The 13,466-nt window shown below is 49.3% G+C and overlaps 2 protein-coding genes across 2 annotated transcripts; both read right to left on the minus strand.

Moving 5' to 3' along the window:
- Nucleotides 1–121: 121 nt before the first annotated feature.
- On the minus strand, nucleotides 122–1,878 carry LOC134020915 (C-C motif chemokine 3-like). The gene is made up of 3 exons (XM_062461254.1): nucleotides 1,355–1,878; nucleotides 729–843; nucleotides 122–568 (listed from the first exon to the last, which is right to left on the minus strand). The coding sequence occupies exons 1-3, from the start codon at nucleotides 1,422–1,424 to the stop codon at nucleotides 454–456; spliced, it is 300 nt and encodes a 99-aa protein (XP_062317238.1). The 5' UTR covers nucleotides 1,425–1,878; the 3' UTR covers nucleotides 122–453.
- Nucleotides 1,879–4,137: 2,259 nt separating this feature from the next.
- Nucleotides 4,138–12,843, minus strand: smpd3 (sphingomyelin phosphodiesterase 3). Its single transcript, XM_062461256.1, has 8 exons — nucleotides 12,394–12,843; nucleotides 11,002–12,066; nucleotides 8,278–8,353; nucleotides 7,313–7,465; nucleotides 6,776–6,865; nucleotides 6,099–6,162; nucleotides 5,747–5,909; nucleotides 4,138–5,214 (listed from the first exon to the last, which is right to left on the minus strand). Exons 1-8 carry the CDS (start codon nucleotides 12,718–12,720, stop codon nucleotides 5,113–5,115), a joined length of 2,040 nt encoding a protein of 679 aa, XP_062317240.1. The 5' UTR covers nucleotides 12,721–12,843; the 3' UTR covers nucleotides 4,138–5,112.
- Nucleotides 12,844–13,466: the final 623 nt, after the last annotated feature.

The raw sequence follows: 13,466 nt of genomic DNA on the forward strand, positions 1-13,466 counted from the left end.
AGATTATGTTGAATGTTTTCTGTAAGGCTGGCTGTAAGTGGTATTTCTGCGTTCTCTAGTGGCGGTGACTCTGTACTACACGTGTAGACCAATATTGCAAAAAAAAGTTGACATGAACAGTTATGCACTTTTTTATTGTATTTGAACACACATCTTTGATTCGATCAATTACGAGCCAGTGAAACATTAAGTATATAATTAATTCAGAAGAATCTAGTAAGATAATTAAGGTCATTTGTAAAGTATATGTCATGTTTACAGTCATGAGGTTAGGGTTCTGCAAAATTATTAAAGAAAACAACAACAAATGAATATCCAAAAGTCAAATTACAATCTGCTGTTCAGAGGTAAATACATACAATATTTTCAGCATTATATAGTCATGTATGTCGATTAGCTTATCTGTCCCACGGTGACACTGGGTGTCAGTACCCTCCAATGGTGCTGCCATGGTTACTGGAGGGGTGTCTCGACCCCAGTGTTCTTGTTGTCCAGGAAGCTGATGGTCTTCACCACCCAACTGTCAGATGGGCGGGCACACAGTTGGCGACCAGTTTTTATCTTCAGCCTGACAAAAGGGGAGGGATGCATCAGAATGCACTTAGAATTGCGAGAATCCAATCAGAACATTGTATATTCACACACAAACATGAACTTGAGACAATACTGCCTTTCACAGGAACAGAATATGTACAGAGGGTCACACACACACACACACACATCCTTACAGCACGGCAGGGGTGGAGCAGTGTTGGCTGGTCCTGGTGAAGCTGACCACTGGATGTTTGGGCTGACTGTTGATGAAGCTGAAGCAGCACTTCCTAGGTGCATTCATACGGAGCCCTACAAACACACACAAAGAGGCACTCGTTATGACAAGCAGGTGGATTCATTCACACGTTTACACACATCCAAACGAGAAACACGCCTGCACAATAGGATTATAATGTCTCGCTGAGTCTCTTTTGTGTTTCTTCTCTTTAGGCCTTACCACTCTCTCTCCCTCTTTCTCTGTCTTCCTCCTCTCCTCTCCCTTTTTCTGTCTCTCTCTTCCTCTTTCGCGCTCTCTCCCCCCTCTTTGATTTACCTTTCTCAGGATCTCTTTTTAAGTTTCTTCTCTTAAATCTATACCCCGCTCTCTCCCTCCTCTCTTGCTCCCTTGTTCTCTGCCCCCCCCCCCACTGACTCTCCCTCCTTTTATCTCAATCTCTCTCTGTTTCTCCCTCCCTCCCTCCCTCCCTCCCTCCCTCCCTCCCTCCCTCCCTCCCTCCCTCCCTCCCTCCCTCCCTCCCTCCCTCCCTCCCTCCCTCCCTCCCTCCCTCCCTCCCTCCCTCCCTCCCTCCCTGGTTCCTACCTTGGCTCAGTGTGATGGCCCCCATCAGCAGGAAGAGCACAGGCAGCAGAGAGAGGCGAGAAGCAGACATGCTGGAGGTCAAGGTATGGCTGGAGGTCAAGGTATGGCTGGAGGTCAAGGTATGGCTGGAGGTCAAGGTATGGCTGGAGGTCAAGGTATGGCTGGAGGTCAAGGTATGGCTGGAGGTCAAGGTATGGCTGGAGGTCAAGGTATGGCTGGAGGTCAAGGTATGGCTGGAGACCGGTTGGTAGTCTGTCTGTCTGTCAGGTTCCCTGCTGTGTGTGAGTGCCCTGGCACTGCAGCTGCATATATACCAGAAAACAAGAGAAGGGGGCTCCCCGGCCAAAGGGCTGGTAATTCGTCATCTTCACTATTCTGACAATTGCGGGGGCTTACCAGTGGGCGAGTCTCGTTCATGTGTTCATGTGTTTCTCCCACTATGATGAGGTAATTTTTCACTTCCCCTTTTTCACAGTTCTGCAGATACATTTTTATACTGCAAACACCTTCCACAGAATCCAGTTTAGAACAGCAGAATGAGGAAGTCGAGGCTTGGGGCTTTTTTTGACAGCCTAGAGGTTCTAAGTTACATTTAGTGATTGAATGTGTTAGCTTTGTGGTCCTAATATCCTTTCATAGTTCCTAACTGACCACATGTTTTCTTTCATCACACCACCTAAATTTCCTTTGACAGAAGTCTCCCTCATTTGGTGTTTCGATGATGGTGAAGGAGAACAGGGGAAGCAGTGTCGGGCCGTCCACATCCAGAAATGGTCTGTCTCTCTCGAGGGCCAAGGTGTTGAAGTATGACTTTGTGTATTTTCATCTTAAGATACAATGAATCCTGTCTACGTGTTGTAGTCAACAAGAGGTTCTGATTGAAGGGTTCTTCGAACCGAAACTCTTTCAGCAGAAAAAATATTTGAGTCAACTGACACTTTGTACGTTAAAACAGACATCCTAGCACACGTTTGTCATTGGTAGGAATGTCAGTTTGATCATGTTTTCTTTATTTCTGTCTTTTTAAAATACAAGATGAAGGTTCAGCGTGTTATTTTTTGTTGTTCGTATGTTAATAACAGTGCATTTGACCTTCATGAAGGGACTGTCTGGTGTTTTACTAAATTTGTTTCTACCCCCCCTCCCATTAGGCTACATCAGAAGGTCATCTTTGAAAAGGAAATCACCCAAAAGTTTCACTTCTGTTTTAGTTTTTTTAGGATTAACAGATCATTTTCTTTGTGGCTCAGTGTACACTCTGATCTGCCAATACTGTAGGTTTTATTTCTGCCTAACAATATTGAAAATAACCACACACCCCTCTGTGCTCCAGTCTGTTCAGTCTTGGCAGTGTGAGAAGTGATTCTGACTCGATACTCGAACCCAAAAACGTAGAACACAAATAACAACACAAACACCCAGTAATTCAAAGAGGGAAATTCTTTTTAAAAAGCAGAAAATAAGCAATTGAAAGAAGCTTAAAAAGAGAAAGACACTTACCCTCTCACATTACTCAGTAATCTAAACTACCCCAAAGCAGCATTCCCCATGCCCAAATCAAATAAGAAAATAGTAAACTAAGAAGATGACATTTTTTTAAACAAAATTGTTAGAAAAAAAATAGAAATAAAAATAGAAATATGGCGAGGTGGTGCCTGTGGGGAGACCAGAAGCCATGAAGCAGATTCATTACAAACCACATGCAGCTACTGCACTTCCCCCTCCCCTGACCCCTGACCCACACCAGATCACGACTCCCAGGCTCAGTGTACAGGGCAGGCAGAGAAACGGGCTCAGACCACAACAAAGGGTCCGTGTTTGAGGTTCTGTGCTTCCTAAAAAACAAAAATCAGATTGATGAGTTATGGGCGCTAATATAAACCTTACCAATAACATCAATACTCCCACTGCTACTTATAGTAATAATAATAATAATAATAATAGTGATAATAATAATAATAGGATTCACAGAGTGAGTATAAAAGCTAGCCGTTGTCAGATGTATGAGCTGAAACACCAGCAGTGAGGGCATACAAACATACAAAGTAAAGAAGATATATTCTGACCAGACCCTCTCACACCCCTTCTCCCACCCCCACCCCACCCCACACCCCCTCCCCACCCCACACCCCCCCAGACCTGAAACCAATGTCATGTAAACATGCGCCTTTGTAATGGACGCGACCAAGGGGGGAGGAGTAACTGCAAATTCGTCAGCAAATACTGCCCCATGCTAAACTGGAGTGAATGGATCTCATTTGGATCTCATCATACGCGTGCTTATACACGCAAACACACGCACATGCGTATTTAACCTATACTCCTGGAGACGACCAGCAACTGTGTCAATATTATATTGTTAGAACAGGTGAGTAAGGAGGAGTTCACAGTTACCAGGCAACCAACTGTGGGGTGGTGAGTGTGTAAGCTTGTTAGTGTGTGTGTGTGTGTGACGTGTGTGCTGTGTACACACTGAGTGTGTTTTTGTGTTGGAGATTCTTGGCAGGGTGGTAGTACACATGCAGAAACATTGCATTGGCAGCATAAAAATTTGTATCAGGGGGACATGCTTCTTGCACCAAAGACAGGGCTTTCTTTTTAGAAGGACTCCCCCCTCCTCTAGGGATTTTATTCTGACCCCCCCATGCAGAACCCCTCCCATTCCACTTCCCCCCAATCCATTCTAACATATTTTTCTCCATTCATATCAAGAGTTCCTCACTGTTCCGCTTTACCGACCAACCAGAGAGCGGTGTGCACCTGAAAGAAAATCTCCCTCTGAACACGATACCGTACTTTTAAACAATAACCTCCATTTACAAATGTATTAAACACAGGGGCTTGAAACTCCCTACAAAGATGGCACAGTCGCCATAGAAAGCTGTTAGAAAGACTTTAGAAAAAAGACACTTTAGCTGAGGTTCCTGGGATTGAGCAAGGAAGATGAAACGTAGAGAGAGTGGTTGGACGGGGCTCACAGCTGGAATGTAGGACGTCTCCAATGCTCCCCTGTTCTGATCCTTAGCGTTGAGGGTTGGTTAGGGTGAGGGAACGTTACGTACAGTGACGGACAGACAGACGGATAGACAGACCGACAGAAACACACACAGACAAGCGGGTTCAGCAAACTCATACTGACAGACAGACAAACACAGACACACACACAGACAGACACAGACAGATAGGCAGACAGAAAGACAGACAGACAGACACAGACAGACAGACACAGACAGACAGACAGACAGATAGGCAGACAGACAGACACAGACAGATAGGCAGACAGACACAGACAGACAGACAGACAGACACAGACACAGAGAAAAGGGCTTAGCAGACTCAAACAAAGGGCCAGAGATAAGTAAATAGATAGTTTGCTAGTCATAGCACACTACAATCCTCAAAGGAAACCTCTCCAGCCGTAGTTATGAACGTGGATAACAGTCCTTGACAGGCAGAAACATCTAAATATCATCAACTAAGGCTTACGAACGAGAAGTAATAATTCCGGTGGACCGACAGTAGGGCTGAATCATCTGGGAGCATCCAGTCCAGCAGGAAGGATGGGGATGGACAGTGGCCTGGCGGTGTGTGTCCAACTAGGACTATGGGTGTGTGTGTATGTGTCCATCCATCCATCTATGAATCCATCCATCCTTTCTTTCCTTTGAGTAATTTAGGGCTCAGTCCTTATGAAAGTCTCGTTTTATCTTCCTCTCCTTTGTCCCTCTTCGTGCTGTTCCCTGGCTCTGTGGCGGTCCCTACGGCTCCTCCTCCCCTGTAGAGACTGCGAGGCGCATGGCCACAGACAGGTGGTCCGTGAGGCCGGCCAGCTGCGAGATGAAGCTGAACTCCTCTATGTCCTGCAGGGGGCGACGGAAAGATACATCAGCCTCACATCGACACATCGACCGCAGAGTATTCATTAAGCCCATGGGGATAGATACATAGCACAGATGATTTGCATGTGACTCAGCAAATGTGACTCAGTAGAGCTGTCCTGCTAACAACACCTAGGACCGTCCCCTGAGAACGTGTGGCATTGTTTAGTTTCACCACAGGGTGGCAGCGCGGCTCCACTCTTTGAGAGTGGGACAACAGGTGAAACAGAAATAGTGAAAGAAAAACAGAGAAGTAGAGGTGATAAGGAGGAGAGTCAAACTAAGAGAGAGAGTGAGAGAGAGAGAGAGAGACAGAGAGAGAGAGAGAGAGAGAGAGAGACAGAGAGAAGGGGGAGGGAGGAAGGGAGCGAAGGACAAAGAAACATTCTGCCCCTCATCATTCGCTCTCTTACAGAAGCTATGCAAATCGCATCATTTGGTTTTCCTCCGATGAGGCACAAATCGGAATCTCCCCTCAGATGAAACAACAACAACAACAACAAGAGCATCGTACCACTTTCCAGTCCTGCTGCGGGCTGTCCTCCTTGTACAGGATGTAATCTATCCTGCGACCGTTGCCCTTCAGAGGGATCTTCCTGCCCTTCTGGCTGGGGCACTGGTTCTTACTGGGGGGGAACACCAGGTATTCCTTTCGGCCCTCCTCGTTCTCCATCACCCTACACACACACACACAAAACATGAACAGATGTGCACACAGAGACACCCACACAGGGTTTGTGTAGATCCTGTGGGGTTAGGATTAGCGTGTGTAAGAGTAAGTAAGGGAAGTGTATATTTATTAATTGGACACATGTACAGTATGTAATACTTTGGGAAAGAAGCCTGTTGAACGAGAGTTGCCTTACTTCTGTAAACTCTCTGGTGAGCTGACCTCCTCATCATAAAGCCCGATGGGGTCCAGTAGTGTACCTGTTGAACACACACACAGACACACACACACTGAATCAAACAGCATAGCACAGAGTTGCATAATGTTTTCAGAACCCCATAATGTTGTGGCATTTAATTGATCATAACACCACAGCAAATATCATACTATCACAATATCAAAATAATATATACAGCATGTATTTATATGTAATATGACAATACAGAACTATATAATATAACACAATATACTGTAATCCTATATTATAATAATTGTTGTACTGTAAACACCCTCCCTGTGTCTCCCTGTCCTGTTTTGACCCTCACTTTGGAGTCTCCATGCACCAGTGTCCTAAATAACTTCCTCTGGTCTTCAGAACCACGTCCAGACCCAAACTAGATACCTCCCCAGTGAACGGTCAGCAGGCCTGGTGCTGTGTCTCTATCTTTGAAGGATATTTAGGTCTACACTTCACAGTGTGGAGCCAGACTTTGCAACTTTCTAATTTAGCAGCTTAGAGACCCAGGATAGCTCCTTCGCCATCCCCCAGTCTCCAGAACTGCCCCAAACCTGTAAGTGTCATCACCACAATGTCACAGCATATGTGTGTGTGTGTTAGTGTGTGCGTATGTGTGTGTGTGTGTGTACACTCACCCAGCGCCCATGGCTTGTCCTCCCCTGGCCCCTGGCGACAGGGGTCCTTGTACTGGGTGAAGAGTGCATGCTGCTGCTCCAGCTTGTCCTCTGCAACACAGCAACACAACCCAGATACACAGACTGCACCGCTACACACGCACACACAGGCACGCACACACGCGCACAAAGACGCACGTGCAAACACACAGACAAATAAAGGCATGTGTACAATCAGGAACACGCATACACTCGACAGCAAAACGTGACACGGCCATCACATACAGACACGGCACACACGTGCACACCACACACACGTGCACACCACACACATGTGCACACCACACACATGTGCACACAACACACACATGTGCTCACCACACACATGTGCACACCACACACACGTGCACACCACACACATGTGCACACCACACACACGTGCACACCACACACACATGTGCACACTACACACACATGTGCTCACCACACACACGTGCACACCACACACACGTGCACACCACACACACGTGCACACCACACACAAACAGATAGTGTTACCTGAGGAGCAGTTGTCGAAGTTGAGGTCACCCAGGACGACATCAAAGGCCACCTGGTCTTCCTTCTCGTCCGAGGGTCGGGACGTTGCCTTGCGGAACTCCTCCCCCCACTCCAGGAGCAGGTCCAACTGCTCACAGCGCACAGCTGCATCTCCTGGGGGAGGGGGAGGGGGTGCAGAGGAGGGGGGAGGGGAGAAGGGGAGGGGGTGCAGAGGAGGGGGGAGGGGAGAAGGGGAGGGGGTGCAGAGGAGGGGGGAGGGGAGAAGGGGAGGGGGTGGAAGGAAACAGAGCAGCTTCAGTGGCTGCAGCCTCGAGAGGACCGGAGACAGGCTCCCCAAACTCATGTTCAACGGCATGCTCTCTGGGGGTCAGTAGACACACACACACACACCTATAGGCCCCCCCATCCCACACAAACACACACGTATACACACACAAATATATAAAGGCTTCCACTAGGAAGGATGAGATAATCCTTCAATTAAAATCTTGCATCAAAGAATTGTCCTTCATTATCCCTTGCATTAGTAGGTCTCTCCCCCAGTTTCAACGCCATCCCCCTTCCTCTCTCTCTCTCCTTTCCACCCCATATTTGATGTGTATTTAGAAATAGCTTGTGGTCTATAATTAGCTATGCTAGCAGATTGTGGTGTGTGGGAGGAGCCAGTAATAGCAGAGAGATCAGTCTTGGTGAAGAATGAGACACGGCGACCGGCAGCTTTAAATAGGACTCTCTGACGCCAGACACAGTGGGAGCGCGTCGCCATGGGAACCGGGGATGTGCGGGAGTGTGCATGCGTCTCCTCATCTGCTGCTTACAGGCAGAGAAGGCTGGTTGGGGTGTTTGACTACAGTCGCACACCCACCCCCCCAAAAAAAACATCCACTCACAACAGCATTCACAAAACACACACATTAACACGCTGCACCAACACACTGTGGAGTGGTGCTCACGGCCCTATGTACCTTCGATGGCGTGGAGGTGGGTACAGGTGAGATATCCCACAACCCTCTGCTCCTGGTGAGAGGTGCCCACCTGTACCTGCAGAGACCAGGGAACGGAGACAAAGATGGAAGAGGGGGGGGGGGGGAAGCAGAGACATCTGGTCACCACATCCCACAGTTGAAATCAATATGATCCTGTCTCGCACCACGTTGTGGATCATTTGTTTACCTAAACAGATTCTAATGGAACAGTAAGGGTAATGGAAACCGAACGATGTAACAATGCTACAAGAGACCTGTGTGGTGACAGAGCACTTTGCTGCTATCGGATCCATTTATCTCCACCAGGGGATCAAGGCTGTGCTGGCTGAACAGAGGAGAGATGGAGTAATGTAACAGAGGACAAGACTGCCTCCTCGTAGTCTGGAGAGACTCAAACCAAGAGGCTGGACCAATCACAGGACTGCTCTCATGGCAAGAGAATCTGTACCCCAATGATAAACCACAATACAGCCTTGGTCCAAGTAACTAGACCTTAACATTTAGGATTCCCTTCTAAAAACATACATTCAGTGACTTTCTTTCATCTGAGATTAGCAGCATTCGTTTAATGAGGCCGTAATAAAGCCCGCGAATCAGACGTCATCCACCGCTCCCATATCAACACTGCAGGCATGAGGGCTGTACTGGAGCCCCTGTCAGCCATTAACTGCTTCCTTCTTTCCTCTGATTATCCCCCCTTTCTCCTGTCAGTTTTCGTTATCCCCTTCTCCAGCTAGGATCAACTCATTTCTCTCTCCGCCTTCCCTCTCTCCTTCTCTCCTTTCAACTCGCTCTCCCTGCCCTTGTTTCCTCCTCTCTCCCCTGCTCTCCGTCTTGTCCTGGGTCGTGGTGTATGAATATTTTAGGGGCTTAGCCATGCTTGGGTTGGTGTGGGGGCTCAGCAACAAGTCATAGGGGATTCAGCAGGCTCTCAACTGGTTATTGTTGTTGTGTGTGTGTCTAGTGTTTGTATTCCAGTGCGTGTTCTCATTAAAAAACAACATTAAAATGAAGGTAATGAAAATCGCTCTATGGATATTATGGTATAAAGTAAATGTTACGTTAGAAACAGTATAAAGACAGCATAAAATTAACATGCTGCCCTAACTCTAACATTCTTCCCTGTGACATATCCCTAACACACTACCCTACCCTGTAACCTATTCCCTAACACACTACCCTACCCTGTAACCTATTCCCTAACACACTACCCTACCCTGTAACCTATTCCTTAACATGCTGCCCTAGCCTAACATGCTGCTCTGATCCTGACGTTCAGCTCTAACCCTAACATGCTGGCCTAACCAAACACACTGCCCAGTAAACTATACCTACCATGGTACCCTAATCTTAACAGATGTAAGCCTCTATCATGCTCGGGGTTCATTTAGAGTAGAGTAAAGTAAAGACCAGGGTCCCACTGCATAGAGCAGGAAGCCATATGAACCAATGGTTGACCCCTCCTAAAAGGTCATTGAGGCAAGAGGCACATCCTGTCTATGTCCTCAGGGTTTAACTAATGCCCTGTGCTCGTCTGTACACACACACACAGACACACACACACCCCATATCCACAGCCCTCCTTCATCCATGCGCTCAATGGTTAAATAATAATACACTAGATAAATATTGAGACTGAACAGCTTTAATTACTGCCTTTCTCATTCTTCAGAGGAACATTTTTAATTAATACTCACACTCAAAAGTCCCATATCTCCCCTCTCTTGCTCTTTCCCTCCTTGTCTCTCGCTTTGTCTCTCCTATCTGTCTCTCTTCTTCCTCTTTCGCTTCCCCCCTCTGTTTCTCCCCAGTGACACGGCCAGAACAGGGTGTTGATCTCTAATGTCTGTGAGACACTGACCCCCCCAGCAGCACTGTGATGAGAGCCCCACTGTGTCGCTGTGGTTCACAGACCTGCCAGCATCCCTACAGCTCCTCTCATCAATGTTTTCTTCCAGACACACACGCACCACACACATACAGCGCGCGCACACACACACGCTGATCCAACATCGGCATCATGTTGCCGGGAGGTGCTGAGTTGACCCAGCAGGTCTTGGCTCTCTACCAGCCTCTGAACACAGTGGCGAGAGGGGGGGATTAATGGACGCTAACCCTGACAATACTCTGCCCTCACGCGTCACACACTCTCTCTCACACACATGGCTGTGGAGGTTGTTGCTTTTACCCTGGAGTAATGTAGAATTTCAGACGCAGCTCATAGACTCATAGCAGCTTCCTTTTCCTTCGGCTGACGAAATCAGCCGAAGGAAAAGGAAGCCTTTGTTTGCCATTTTCATATCCTCAACTTAAATTGCAAAAAGAGAGAGATAAAGACAGACAGAGAGAGAGAGAGAGAGAGAGAGAGAGAGAGAGAGAGAAGCAGAGGGAAAGATGCATATAGAGGAGATTAAAAAAAGAGAATGGGGGAAAGGAAGTGACAAAGAAAGAAAGAAAGACAGAGTACAACGAACACTGCTTTTAATAATTTAACGTAATTCTTTGTTCCGAGAATTCTGTCCTATACAGCAGAGAAGCCACTTAGACACTGCTGAGAGCAGCTGTGTGTAGGAACCCAGTCTGGAGACTGTTCACTGTGGCAAACCCTGGATGTCAGCACTGGGGGTGGGATCAACTGAAAGTCCTGAGCAAAAAAGGTGTCTGCTAGCAGGGTCTGTATTAGAGAGATAATGAGGAGCTGACCTTGGCGAAGAGCACTCCCTTGGCAGCCAGGGCGTCTTCTCCACGCCCGTTGGGATAGCACTCATAATGGGCATCCAGGATTGGGTAGCGACTGGCCAACAGTAGGCCGCTGTTCAGGAACTTGAAGTGCGAGCAGCAGTGCCTCCAGCCGTAGCTGCCCACGTCACTCAGCACGAAGGGGAAATAGCGGTGAAGCTGGCTCCGCAGCCTGGAGGTGGAAGTGTGGTCAAAGACTTCCTGCAAGCACAGGAAATCCAGGTTGGCGGGGAAAAAGGCCGAGATCTCGTGATCGAATCCGTCCTCGCCGTGGCGCCGCTTGCGTCCCGTCGGCCGCTTGAAGACGGAGGTGCGGTGGGAGAGGGTGTTGTTGGACGACACGGCCCCCGTGCCGCCTCCGTCGCCGTGGAAACGGGTCAGGGACTCCCGGGAGGCGGTACGGCTGTTGATGCTGCAGGAGTCCCCGCCCCCTTCGACTCCCCCGGGGGGTTTCCCCCCCTCCTCCTCCTCGTCCAGGGGGGGGTCCGGCTCAGGGGCACTGATGCTGATCTGCACCCCGCTGCTGGGGATGGGATGCAGGGGGCAGTCTGAGCTGTTCTGACCCCCGACAGAGTGGAGGGGGCAGTCTGCCGAATCATCCCCGGCGCCGCCAGAGTGCAGAGGGCAGTCGGGGGAAGGAGCCCCCCCTGGCGGGTGGATGGGGCAGTCTGCGGAGCCCTGCTCTCCATTAGGGTGGAGAGGGCAGTCAGGCTGGGGCTCGGCCTCTGCGGCGAAGGGTGTGTTTTCGGGGCGCTGGTCGAGGGAGGAGGTGCGTCGGAAGCCCGTGGCGAGGCTGGAGAAGGAGGCGGCGCTGATGGACGTGTTGGTCGGCGAATCGATGTAGATCTTGATCTGCGGTCGGCTGGCGCCGCTGCGGATGCGCCGGCCCACCTCGCGGGCTCGTCGCTGGGTGTCGGACAGGTTGTTGAAGCGAGCCAGCGAGTCCGGCAGCAGGCACACGTTGGCGCTGCCGAAGCAGAAACTCCGTCCCTGAGGTCTCCATTCGCTGAGGCCGGCTCCGGCTCCGCCCTGTCCACAGCACAACACATCGCTTTAGTCGCTGCTAGTTTGGAGAGAACACACACAGGCAAACAGACACTGTACCCGACACAGTCAAGTGAATATGGCGTGCGTGAGCGGGATTAGTAACAATTTACAGTCTGTTTATATGTGGTGAGGTTGTGGACATGCATATTCATCAATAAACCCCAGGTCTGTCACTGACACAAACACCTTTTTTTACCACCATGTCACATTTTATAACACTCATAAAAACCAAAAGAATGGCGTTTTGGTGGAAATTTTACACACAAATCCAAAGCTCCAAAGAGACCGGTATGGCCTTCAGCTGCTCACCTGCTCGGCCTGGTGCTTGTCTGGACGGCAGTGTGTGTAGAGGTAGGGCGTCCTGACCGCCTGCAGCGGCGCCCACAACAGGAAGCCCAGGAGGGCGAGGGGCAGCGAGGCCAAGAACAGGAGCAGGTAGAGAGGCGCCGACACCAGGAGGCACAGCGTCAGGAAGGAGCAGGGGTCCTGGGAGCGCCGACGCTTCTCCAGAGAGGTGGCCACGCACGACGCCAGCAGGCGGTCCAGCAGCCAGTAGGAGGGGAACACCATGGCCCACGAGAGGCCGTCCAGGAAGGACAGGAGGCCGCTGCCGTAGGGGGAGCTGTGGAGGACCATGGTAACCTCACACGCAAACCACACCGCTCACACGCTCCACCGTTCTGTTCTGACTGCTGAGTAGGAGGCCAATGTGAAAATGTCAAAAATAAAAAATAAAAAAATGATGTTGTCACCCTCCCCCATGAATGGCGAAACACTACATGACACTACATGATGTGCTCTTTGTCTTCACTTTCGCCCAGAGGCTATTTCCTCCTCTGTGTGTGAGAGGTTCACCCCACCCGCCCCCCTCCCCTCAGCAGTGCTGCCCTCCACAGGACCACAGAGGTACTACAGTCTCTTGATGGGGGTCGTCATTGTGTGATGGGCCGTCAAGAGCCAGTGGGAGCCTCCATCTCCGCCTCAGAATCTGCCGAGAACAAAGAGAGATGGGTGTGAACACAAGCAAAACTTCCTGTCTCTATGTAGAGAAACAGGAAGTGAGAGCAACAGAAAGACATAGTGAGGGAGTAACATGTTGTCTGCCAGCAAGACAGTTTCACGTGTTGGCATATAGTATACTAGATGGTTGGGATCATGTGACTGCTACTTGACTGTTTAATGTTCGTCAATAGTCACTCTGCATTGTCATCTTCAAAGTTAAGGTCCTGTCAAAGGCATCACTGTCACGTGAACCGATATTGTGCTGTTATTGGCTCTTGTGCTCCCTGGCTCCTCTCATGGCTCCTCCCCTGGCTCCTCCCAGGGTAACCTCCTGTTGAGGACATAGACTGGGAAATCCCCAGTGATGATCCTCATCATGT

This window comes from Osmerus eperlanus, chromosome 5 (assembly GCF_963692335.1).
Source record: "Osmerus eperlanus chromosome 5, fOsmEpe2.1, whole genome shotgun sequence".
NCBI classification, from domain to species: domain Eukaryota; kingdom Metazoa; phylum Chordata; class Actinopteri; order Osmeriformes; family Osmeridae; genus Osmerus; species Osmerus eperlanus.

Coding starts and splice junctions, on each gene's coding strand:
- LOC134020915 (XM_062461254.1), bottom strand. CDS start 1,424: ATGTCTGCTTCTCGCCTCTCTCTGCTGCCTGTGCTCTTCCTGCTGATG. Junction 844..1,354: donor GGCCATCACACTGAGCCAAG/GTAGGAACCAGG, acceptor GTGTGTTTGTAG/GGCTCCGTATGAATGCACCT. Junction 569..728: donor TGCTCCACCCCTGCCGTGCT/GTAAGGATGTGT, acceptor CCCTTTTGTCAG/GCTGAAGATAAAAACTGGTC.
- smpd3 (XM_062461256.1), bottom strand. CDS start 12,720: ATGGTCCTCCACAGCTCCCCCTACGGCAGCGGCCTCCTGTCCTTCCTG. Junction 8,354..11,001: donor AGGGAGTGCTCTTCGCCAAG/GTCAGCTCCTCA, acceptor TGGTCTCTGCAG/GTACAGGTGGGCACCTCTCA. Junction 6,866..7,312: donor CTTCGACAACTGCTCCTCAG/GTAACACTATCT, acceptor GCTGTGTTGCAG/AGGACAAGCTGGAGCAGCAG.